The 12,500-nt window shown below is 40.2% G+C and overlaps 1 protein-coding gene and 1 long non-coding RNA gene across 3 annotated transcripts in view; one reads left to right on the top strand and one right to left on the bottom strand.

The window, feature by feature from the left end:
* Positions 1-12,500, bottom strand: part of LOC126988575 (serine/threonine-protein kinase pim-1-like) — a 19,437-nt gene that overhangs the window by 6,791 nt on the left and 146 nt on the right. The window contains exon 1 of the mRNA XM_050846908.1: positions 12,177-12,500. This exon is cut by the window's right edge and continues 146 nt beyond it. Coding sequence (XP_050702865.1) covers positions 12,177-12,500 — 324 coding nt within the window. The remainder of the gene's footprint in view (positions 1-12,176) is intronic.
* LOC126988577 (uncharacterized) lies at positions 4,575-7,202 on the top strand. Of its 2 annotated transcripts, none has more exons than XR_007742257.1 (3): positions 4,575-5,025; positions 5,647-6,236; positions 6,915-7,202. It is a non-coding gene; the product is annotated as an uncharacterized LOC126988577 (long non-coding RNA). The 2 variants fall into 2 exon arrangements; XR_007742256.1 differs by having other exon boundaries at positions 4,575-5,129.

The following is a 12,500-nucleotide window of genomic DNA, read 5'->3' as shown; positions in this document are numbered from 1 at the left end:
TGGGGAGGAGGGGAAGGCTGGGAGAGAAAGGGGAGGGAAGGGAGAGAGAAAAGTGAGAGGGGAACTGAGATGGGGTGTGTGTTTTGAAAAGGGTGAATAAATAGGGTGATATCTAAGGCTGTATGGGGTCTGGGGTGCTTATGGGGTGATGGGGGAAGGGTTAAGGAAGAGGTGGGGAGGAGGGGAAGGCTGGGAGAGAAAGGGGAGGGAAGGGAGAGAGAAAAATGAGAGGGGAACTGAGATGGGGTGTGTGTTTTGAAAAGGGTGAATAAATAGGGTGATATCTAAGACTGTATGGGGTCTGGGGTGCTTATGGAGGTATGGGGTGATGGGGGAAGGGTTGAGGAAGAGGTGGGGAGGAGGGGAAGGCTGGGAGAGAAAGGGGAGAGGAGGGAGAGGGGAGGAAACTGAGGTAATATGTTAGTGGGTTGGTGAGGTTTGGGGAGGGAAAAGGAGGGGATGGAGGGAAAGAGGAGGGGTTTTGGGGTGCTGGAGAGATGGAGGAAAGATTGGAGAAAAGGGAGAGAAGATGGGAGGGGTGGGAGAGATAGGGGAGAGGAGGGAGAAGGGAGGAGAGGAGAAATATATATCAGAACATTATATATATTTTTACTTCGTTTCTTAATAATAATAATAATAATAATAATAATAATAATAATAATAATAATAATAATAAACGTTATAATTAAGAATAACCATCTACAGAAGCCTTGTCAAACTATAACCAGGCTCATAACACTACCCATGGACACACTAACACAACCTCCACCAAAGCCTTGTCAAACTATCACCAGGCTCATAACACTACCCATGGACACACTAACACAACCTCCACCAAAGCCTTGTCAAACTATCACCAGGCTCATAACACTACCCATGGACACACTAACACAACCTCCACCAAAGCCTTGTCAAACTATCACCAGGCTCATAACACTACCCATGGACACACTAACACAACCTCCACCAAAGCCTTGTCAAACTATCACCAGGCTCATAACACTACCCATGGACACACTAACACAACCTCCACCAAAGCCTTGTCAAACTATCACCAGGCTCATAACACAACCCTTCCTCTGTACCGTGAACCTAAAGAAATACATTTAACAAGGCTTTCGTGGGAGTTGTGGGCATTTCCAGGGGTAGTTTTATGACCCTGGTGGTAGTGTGACCCTTCCTCTGTACCGTGAACCTAAAGAAACACACATTTGACAAGGCTTTCGTGGGAGTTGTGGGCATTTCCAGGGGTAGTTTCATGACCCAGGTGGTAGTGTGACCCTTCCTCTGTACCGTGAACCTAAAGAAACACACATTCAACAAGGCTTTCGTGGGAGTTGTGGGCATTTCCAGGGGTAGTTTTATGACCCTGGTGGTAGTGTGACCCTTCCTCTGTACCGTGAACCGAAAGAAACACACATTTGACAAGGCTTTCGTGGGAGTTGTGGGCATTTCCAGGGGTAGTTTCATGACCCAGGTGGTAGTGTGACCCTTCCTCTGTACCATGAACCTAAAGAAACACACATTTGACAAGGCTTTCGTGGGAGTTGTGGGCATTTCCAGGGGTAGTTTTATGACCCAGGTGGTAGTGTGACCCTTCCTCTGTACCATGAACCTAAAGAAACACACATTCAACAAGGCTTTCGTGGGAGTTGTGGGCATTTCCAGGGGTAGTTTCATGACCCAGGTGGTAGTGTGACCCTTCCTCTGTACCGTGAACCTAAAGAAACACACATTTGACAAGGCTTTCGTGGGAGTTGTGGGCATTTCCAGGGGTAGTTTCATGACCCTGGTGGTAGTGTGACCTTTCCTCTGTACCGTGAACCTAAAGAGACACATTTTTTTTCCTTCTTTCCTTCCTTCCTCCTCCTCCAATCAAGTATATGTTGTGCCAAATAGAAACGATAACAAGTCAAGATATATAGCATTAATGTTTTGGCGCAGTAAAATCCATCTCTTATAAAATCTGGTAGCAACTAACATGATTCAAGGCTTATTTGCTAACTCAGGATTTCCCTTCTAATATATGTTACGCCAATTATAAACGATACTGAGTCAAGATATATAGCATTAATGTGTTGGGGCAGTAAAGTCCATCTCTTAATAAAATCTGGTAGCAACTAACATGATTCAAGGCTTATTTGCTAACTCAGGATTTCCCCTCCAATATATGTTATGGTAATTATAAACGATACCGAGTCAACACATTTAGAATTACAGTTTTAGCTTAAGTACGATCTCGATATAAAGAAATTGGTGTAGGTTTATGTTAACATTTCCATATTGTCGTAAACCGTGAATTTCTTTGAGTTTTTTTGTGTGTGTTTACAGCAAAGAAAAGTTCAAAAGGGGAAATAATAATAATAATAATAATAATAATAATAATAATAATAATAATAATAATAAAATATATATACAATAATGAAAAAAAAAAACGCTATTCACCAAAGGAAACAGTTCAAGGGGCAAATAACAATAATAATAATAATAATAATAATAATAATAATAATAATAATAAAATATATATACAATAATGAAAAAAAAACCGCTATTCACCAAAGGAAACGGTTCAAGGGGCAAATAACAATAATAATAATAATAATAATAATAATAATAATAATAATAATAATAATAATAAAATATATATACAATAATGAAAAAAAAAACGCTATTCACCAAAGGAAACAGTTCAAAAGGGGAAATAATAATAATAATAATAATAATAATAATAATAATAATAATAATAATAATAATAATAAAATATATATACAATAATGAAAAAAAAAAACGCTATTCACCAAAGGAAACAGTTCAAGGGGCAAATAACAATAATAATAATAATAATAATAATAATAATAATAAAATATATATACAATAATGAAAAAAAAAACGCTATTCACCAAAGGAAACAGTTCAAAAGGCAAATAACAATAATAATAATAATAATAATAATAATAATAATAAACTATATATACAATAATGAAAAAAAAAACGCTATTCACCAAAGGAAACAGTTCAAGGGGCAAATAACAATAATAATAATAATAATAATAATAATAATAATAATAATAATAATAATAATAATAATAATAATAATAAAAATGCCCGCTACCCAGTCCAACTAAGCAAGCCGTTAATTAATACACATCAATGCTTAATACAACAAAATACATTAGCAAACGATAAGATACATTATAATTACAGTTTTAAATATATGTAAATACAACCCAATTTGACCTCATTCCAAAACAGCTGCCACCCGGAATTTTGCAGACTCCTTACGTTCTTATATGGGAAGTGACCTTACTTTCTTATGTTCTTATGGAAGTGACCTTATTTTCTGATGTTCTTATATAGGAAGTGACCTTACTGACCTTACTTTCTTGTTCTCATGGAAGTGACCTTATTTTCTGATGTTCTTATATAGGAAGTGACCTTACTGACCTTATTTTCTTGTTCTCATGGAAGTGACCTTACTGACCTTATTTTCTTGTTCTTATGGAAGTGACCTTATTTTCTGATGTTCTTATATAGGAAGTGACCTTATTGACCTTATTTTCTTGTTCTTATGGAAGTGACCTTATTTTCTGATGTTTTTAAATAGGAAGTGACCTTATTGACCTTATTTCCTTGTGTTCTTATATAGGAAGTGACCTTACTGACCTTATTTCCTTGTGTTCTTATATAGGAAGTGACCTTATTGACCTTATTTTCTTGTGTTCTTATGGAAGGGACCTTATTTCCTTATGTTCTTAGGTAAGTGACCTTATTTTCTGTTCTTATATAGGAAGTAACCTTGACCTTACTGACCTTATTTTCTTATGGAATTGACCTTATGTTCTTATGGAAGTGACCTTATTTTCTAATGTTCTTATGGAACTGACCTTAATTTCTGTTCTTATAGGAATTGACCTTTTCTTTCTTATCTTCGTAAATAGAAATTGACCTCCGTTTAGTTGACCTTTTGCGACCCACGCATTTCTGTGCAACCCGAAATTGACCTCTCTTTTGACCATCCATTTGAACTTTCTTTTATAGTAGTGATGAGCGGGATTTATTTATGTATCGTATTTATGACCTTGAGCCGTGTCCTTTACTGTAGAATTAATAAAGGTCAAGTTCTAGGTGTGTTGACATACATAGCCAGGTCACTAAACACGTCCTATAGCCTAGTCAATGTATACGAATATCCTAGTAATCCTAGTAAATGTATTTGTATGGCTTAGTAAACTCTATTAGTTAACGCTAGTTTGTTCTCTCAGGTTCAATAAGGTCACTTCCTATATTAGAACACAAGGAAATAAGGTCACTTCCTATATAAGAACACAAGAAAATAAGGTCACTTCCTATATAAGAACACAAGAAAATAAGGTCACTTCCTATATTAGAACACAAGGAAATAAGGTCACTTCCTATATAAGAACACAAGAAAATAAGGTCACTTCCTATATAAGAACACAAGAAAATAAGGTCACTTCCTATATAAGAACACAAGAAGATAAGGTCACTTCCCTAAGAACATAAGAGAATAAGGTCAATTCCATTAGAAAATAAGGTCAATAGGGTCATTTTCTTGAACATTTCGGCGCCCAAGTTCACACATTCGTGGGAGGTTTGGGGTATTTCCAGGGGTAGTTTGACCCCACCACTAAAACACAAATCTACGTTAACTCATAAGAACACGACGTATAATCTTTGCCAAGGCTTTCGTAGGAGTTTGGGGTATTTCCAGGGGTAGTTTGACCATATCACTATAACACAAATCTACATTAACTCTTAAGAACACGACGTATAATCTTTGGCAAGGCTTTCGTAGGAGTTTGGGGTATTTCCAGGGGTAGTTTGACCATACCACTATAACACAAATCTACGTTAACTCATAAGAACACGACGTATAATCTTTGGCAAGGCTTTCGTAGGAGTTTGGGGTATTTCCAGGGGTAGTTTGACCATATCACTATAACACAAATCTACGTTAACTCATAAGAACACGACGTATAATCTTTGCCAAGGCTTTCGTAGGAGGTTTGGGGTATTTCCAGGGGTAGTTTGACCATACCACTGTAACACAAATCTACGTTAACTCACAAGAACACGACGTATAATCTTTGCCAAGGCTTTCGTAGGAGGTTTGGGGTATTTCCAGGGGTAGTTTAACCCCACCACTATAACACAAATCTACATTAACTTTTAAGAACACGACGTATAATCTTTGCCAAGGCTTTCGTAGGAGTTTGGGGTATTTCCAGGGGTAGTTTGACCATACCACTATAACACAAATCTACGTTAACTCACAAGAACACGACGTATAATCTTTGCCAAGGCTTTCGTAGGAGTTTGGGGTATTTCCAGGGGTAGTTTGACCATATCACTATAACACAAATCTACGTTAACTCTTAAGAACACGACGTATAATCTTTGGCAAGGCTTTCGTAGGAGTTTGGGGTATTTCCAGGGGTAGTTTGACCCCACCACTATAACACAAATCTACGTTAACTCTTAAGAACACGACGTATAATCTTTGGCAAGGCTTTCGTAGGAGGTTTGGGGTATTTCCATGGGTAGTTTGAACCCACCTCTATAACACAAATCTACGTTAACTCACAAGAACACGACGTATAATCTTTGGCAAGGCTTTCGTGGGAGGTTTGGGGTATTTCCAGGGGTAGTTTGACCATATCACTATAACACAAATCTACGTTAACTCATTAGAAAACGACGTATAATCTTTGGCAAGGCTTTCGTAGGTGGTTTGGGGTATTTCCAGGGGTAGTTTGACCATACCACTATAACACAAATCTACGTTAACTCAATAGAACACGACGTATAATCTTTTCGGCCTGTGGAAATGGTTCATGTGAGGGACGGGAGCGTGTGAGAATCAGGCTTGGGTTCAGGTACGGTATAGTTTTTGCACTCGAGTTCACAACGTTTGCATAGCGGTATCACGAATCCGAGTGCGGGTACAAATACTTAATTCTATAGCTGAGCTCGACTCCAAATACGAGAACTTCTATACAGTATTGTAATATAAGTGCAAATACTTCTACTGATTTAATCTTGATTTTTTTCTGCTTTTCTGTTTTTGTCAAGTGTCAAATTGCCAAGCCGCCACCTCACCCCGGGGTCAAGCTTGGACACACCCTTGTCAGAACCTCACCCTGGTGGTTCAATCATCACACACACGATGGCATTTTTTGCTCTACTCGTAAATTTGTTGGGGACTTGGAGCTCGAGTACACGAGCTAATAAACTCTTGACCCCGACTGCAAGCTTAAGAACAAGTACATGATATTAAGTACTTAAGAACGAGTAAGCGTACTAAGACTCGGTTTGTTGACATCCGACATTTATAACAGTGGATTCAGGTCCCAGTACTCGTGCTAAGGAACTCTTGACCCCGACTGCAAGCATAAGAACAAGTACATGATATTAAGTACTTAAGAACGAGTAAGCGTAGTAAGACTCGGTTTGTTGATATCCGACTTATATAACAATGGATTCAGGTCCGAGTACTCGCGCTAAGGAACTCTTGACCCCGACTACAAGCATAAGAACAAGTACATGATATTAAGTACTTAAGAACGAGTAAGCGTAGTAAGACTCGGTTTGTTGATATCCGACTTATATAACAATGGATTCAGGTCCGAGTACTCGCGCTAAGGAACTCTTGACCCCGACTGCAAGCATAAGAACAAGTACATGATATTAAGTACTTAAGAACGAGTAAGCGAAGTAAGACTCGGTTTGTTGACATCCGACATATATAACAATGGATTCAGGTACTCGCGCTAAGGAACTCTTGACCCCGACTGCAAGCTTAAGAACAAGTACATGATATTAAGTACTTAAGAACGAGTAAGCGAAGTAAGACTCGGTTTGTTGACATCCGACATATATAACAATGGATTCAGGTACTCGCGCTAAGGAACTCTTGACCCCGACTGCAAGCTTAAGAACAAGTACATGATATTAAGTACTTAAGAACGAGTAAGCGTAGTTAGACTCGGTTTGTTGACATCCGACATATATAACAATGGATTCAGGTCCCAGTACTCGCGCTAAGGAACTCTTGACCCCGACTGCAAGCTTAAGAACAAGTACATGATATTAAGTACTTAAGAACGAGTAAACAAAGTAAGACTCGGTTTGTTGACATCCGACATATATAACAATGGATTCAGGTCCCAGTACTCGCGCTAAGGAACTCCTGACCCCGACTACAAGCTTAAGAACAAGTACATGATATTAAGTACTTAAGAACGAGTAAGCGAAGTAAGACTCGGTTTGTTGACATCCGACATATATAACAATGGATTCAGGTACTCGCGCTAAGGAACTCTTGACCCCGACTGCAAGCTTAAGAACAAGTACATGATATTAAGTACTTAAGAACGAGTAAGCGTAGTAAGACTCGGTTTGTTGAGATCCGACATACATATATAACAATGGATTCAGGTCCCAGTACTCGTGCTAAGGAACTCTTGACCCCGACTACAAGCTTAAGAACAAGTACATGATATTAAGTACTTAAGAACGAGTAAGCGTAGTAAGACTCGGTTTGTTGACATCCGACATATATAACAATGGATTCAGGTCCGAGTACTCGCACTAAGGAACTCTTGACCCCGACTGCAAGCATAAGAACAAGTACATGATATTAAGTACTTAAGAACGAGTAAGCGTAGTTAGACTCGGTTTGTTGACATCCGACATAGGTATATAACAATGGATTCAGGTCCCAGTACTCGCGCTAAGGAACTCTTGACCCCGACTGCAAGCATAATAACAAGTACATGATATTAAGTACTTAAGAACGAGTAAGCGTAGTAAGACTCGGTTTATTGACATCCGACATATAAACTATGGATTCAGGTCCCAGTACTCGCACTAAGGAACTCTTGACCCCGACTACAAGCATAAGAACAAGTACATGATATTAAGTACTTAAGAACGAGTAAGCGAAGTAAGACTCGGTTTGTTGACATCCGACATATATAACAATGGATTCAGGTCCGAGTACTCGCGCTAAGGAACTCTTGACCCCGACTGCAAGCATAAGAACAAGTACATGATATTAAGTACTTAAGAACGAGTAAACGAAGTAAGACTCGGTTTGTTGATATCCGACATATATAACAATGGATTCAGGTACTCGCACTAAGGAACTCTTGACCCCGACTACAACCATAAGAACAAGTACATGATATTAAGTACTTAAGAACGAGTAAACAAAGTAAGACTCGGTTTGTTGACATCCGACATACATAATGGATTCAGGTCCCAGTACTCGCGCTAAGGAACTCTTGACCCCGACTGCAAGCTTAAGAACAAGTACATGATATTAAGTACTTAAGAACGAGTAAGCGAAATTAGACTCGGTTTGTTGACATCCGACATATGTAACAATGGATTCAGGTCCCAGTACTCGCGCTAAGGAACTCTTGACCCCGACTACAAGCTTAAGAACAAGTACATGATATTAAGTACTTAAGAACGAGTAAGCGAAGTAAGACTCGGTTTGTTGACATCCGACATATGTAACAATGGATTCAGGTCCCAGTACTCGCGCTAAGGAACTCTTGACCCCGACTACAAGCTTAAGAACAAGTACATGATATTAAGTACTTAAGAACGAGTAAGCGTACTAAGACTCGGTTTGTTGACATCCGACATATATAACTATGGATTCACAGGTTCACGCTAATTCATGTCTACTTTTTCACATATTTTAACGCAAACTTGACAATATGACCCCTGACTTTCACCAGGGCCATGAAACTACCCCTGGAAATGCCTTAAAATCCTACGAAAGCCTTGTCAAATGAGTGTTCGTTTAGGTTCATGGTACAGAGGAAGGGTCACACTACCACCAGGGCCATGAAACTACCCCTGGAAATGCCTTAAAATCCTACGAAAGCCTTGTCAAATGAGTGTTCGTTTAGGTTCACTGTACAGAGGAAGGGTCACACTACCACCAGGGCCATGAAACCGTAACAGGCCTCTATGTACCGTTGGCTGCTATGTACCACCGGCTGCTATGTACCATCCCTGGCTGCTATGTACCATCCATGGCTGCTATGTACCATGATTATAGCTATGTAACATTATTATTAATATAATTAATAATAATGTTTATTTGCTCGCCACAGAAATAGAGAATAGAGCAAATAGAGCTCTGCTCATTATTTGCTTCGAAAAGGGCAACTTGGGAACTCCAGTGGATCTACTCACTGTTTGCTTCGAAACTCCAGTGAACTTGCTCAGTATTTGCTTCCTAACTTCAGTTATCCTTTTTATACTACCATGGCATCAGCACTACCATGGCATCAGCACTACCATGGCATCAGCACTTTTCCTTTGCTCAGGATGTGGATTGTGTGTTTGCCCTAGACAGGAAGCCCCTATCTGTGACGGATGCAACAAGTGCTTCCACCGCTTATGTGGTACAGCAATTTCACAGCAAATAGTATTATTGTATGCAGTTTTAATATGTTTATGCTTTTGTGTTATCTTTTAATGAAGTTTCATTACTTTCATATCATGTGTTTTTAATTTTTTCTTATAATAAATATTTTATCTTCCTACTAGGTATCTGGTACATAACAGCCTTGTTTGGTACATATAAGCCAAAGCAGTGGTACATAGGAGCCGGTACATAGCAGCCCAACAATGGTACATATAAGCCAAAGCAGTGGTACATAGGAGCCGGTACATAGCAGCCGACGGTACATAGCAGCTAGCATTCCATGAAACTACCCCTGGAAATCCCCTGAACACCTACGAAAGCCTTGTCAAATGTGTGTTGTTTTAGATTCATGGTACAGAGGAAGGGTCACACTACCACCAGGGTCATGAAACTACCCCTGGAAATGCCCTGAACTCCTACGAAAGCCTTGCCAAATGTGTGTGAACTTGGGCAAAGAAAGAAGGAAAGAAGGAGAAAAGGAAGAAAGGAAAGATAGGATAAAGATAGAAAAAGAAAAGAAATATTGATAAACGAAAAAGGGAAGGGAAAAAAAGATATCTAAAGATTGTATAGAGAAATAATAGAGAAGTTAGGTTAGAGAAGAAAGATTAAAACACTTTGTAAATAATAATAATAATAATAATAATAATAATAATAATAATAATGGATAAGGCATAACACACACACACACACACACACACACACACACACACACACGAACGTCAGAGAGAGAGAGAGAGAGAGAGAGAGAGAGAGAGAGAGAGAGAGAGAGAGAGAGAGAGAGAGAGAGAGAGAGAGAGGCCTTGACCTACATTTAAACTTCATCAATAAAAAATAAAAATAATAATAATGATAATAATAATAGGAAGAAAAGGAGGAGGAGGAGGAGGAGGAGAGGAGGAGGAGGAGGATGGAAGAAGGGGGGCGCACACACACACACACACACACACACACACACACACACAGCAGCAGCAGAAGTAGTAGTAGTAGTAGTAGTAGTAGTAGTAGTAGTAGTAGTAGAAGTAGAAGAAGAAGAAGGAGAGGATATGGCTTATCAAACATACACACACACACAGCAGCAGAAGTAGTAGTAGTAGTAGTAGTAGTAGTAGTAGAAGTAGAAGAAGAAGGAGAGGATATGGCTTATCAAACACACACACACACACACACACACACACACACACACACACACAGCAGCAGAAGTAGTAGTAGTAGTAGTAGTAGTAGTAGTAGTAGAAGTAGAAGAAGAAGGAGAGGATATGGCTTATCAAACACACACACACACACACACACACTTACGTAACAGATAAACCGTGTGTGTGTGTGTGTGTGTGTGTGTGTGTGTGTGTGTGTGTGTGTGTGTGTGTGTATCTTCTTCTTCTTCTCTCTCTCTCTCTCTCTTAGGCCTAACCCTTTTAAAGACAAGATGTAGTAGGCCTAGAGAGAGAGAGAGAGAGAGAGAGAGAGAGAGAGAGAGAGAGAGAGAGTAGGTTTAATACGGTCCATTTGGAAGAATTAGATTACACACACACGCACACACACACACACACACACGAAGAGAAGAAGAGGAAGAAGAAGAAAATAAAGCATAATAAAGAAGAAGATTAAGATGGACGAGAAGAAGAGAGAGGAGGAGGAGGAAGAGGAGGAAGAGAAAATGAGGAAAATAAAGAAATAAAAAAACACAGAAGAAATGAAAAACAAACAAACACACACACACACACACACACACACAAGGTCAGGTAAGGTCATTAGGACATTAGGTGGTCAATCAGATAGAGCGAGGAGGAGGAGGAGGAGGGATGATTGGAGCATGGATTGGAAGGAAGAGAAGGGAAAGATTATGAGGAGAAAGATTGGAAGGAAGGAAAGATTAGGAGGAGGAGGAGGAGGAGGAAGATTGGAAGGAAGAGGAAGGAAAGATTAGGAGGAGGAGGAGGAGGAGGGAAGATTGGAGCATGGATTGGAAGGAAGAGAAGGGAGGAAGGGAAGATTAGGAGGAGGAGGAAAATAAAGATGAGGAAGAAGAGGAGGAGGTGAGAGGAGGGAAGATTGGAACATGTATTAGAAGGGAGGAAAGATTAGGAGGAGGAGGAGGAGAGGAAGAGAAGGAAGGGAAAGATTAGGAAGAGCAGGAGGAGAAGGAAGAAGAGGAGGAAGAAGAGGAGGAGGAGAGGAAGATTGGAGCATGGACTGGAAGGAAGAGAAGGGAGGAAGGGGAAGATTAGGAGGAGGAGGAGGGAAGATTGGAACATGGATTGGAAGGTAGGGGAAGATTAGGAGGAGGAGGGAGGATTGGAACATGGATTAGAAGGAAAGATTAGGAAGAGGAGGAGGAGGGACTGGAAGGAAGAGAAGGAAGGAAGGGAAAGATTAGGAGGAGGAGGAGGAAGATAAAACTGAAGAGGAAGGAAGGATGGGAAGATTAGGAGAGGAAGATTGGAACATGGATTAGAAGGAAGAGAAGAGGAGGAGGAAGATATAGATGAAGAATAAGAAGAGGAAGAAGAGGAGGGAATATTGGAAACGTAAACACACACACACACACACACACACACACACACACCCCAAACACACACACACATACACACACACCCCAAACACACACACACATACACACACACCCCAAACACACACACACATACACACACACCCCAAACACACACACACACACCCCAAACACACACACACACACACACACACTTACCTCTCGCATTTAAAGGTAGGACAGGGACCGGAGGGGGGCGAGGGGGAGGGGGGTTAGGAGGGGGGAGAGGGGGTCCCCTACTCCCTCCTCCCCCATTCTCGTTAGCAAAAATCCGGTTATTCGCATTGCCACTGTTGTTGTTGTTATTGTTGCTGTTGTTGTTACCGGAGCTCTGGTACTTCACACAATGTTTACAAGTAGTAGCAGGAGTAGTAGGCGCCGCAGTAGCAGGCGCAGTAGGAGCAGTAGCAGAAGTAGTAGTAACCGATGTTATAGCCTTTTCAATATTGTGATACACAGCGGGGTTAGAGGCCAGGAGCGGAC

This window comes from Eriocheir sinensis, chromosome 69 (genome assembly GCF_024679095.1).
Source record: "Eriocheir sinensis breed Jianghai 21 chromosome 69, ASM2467909v1, whole genome shotgun sequence".
Taxonomy (NCBI): domain Eukaryota; kingdom Metazoa; phylum Arthropoda; class Malacostraca; order Decapoda; family Varunidae; genus Eriocheir; species Eriocheir sinensis.
Note: the sequence above shows the minus strand (reverse complement) of the source record. Positions and strands in the feature narration are given on the sequence as shown.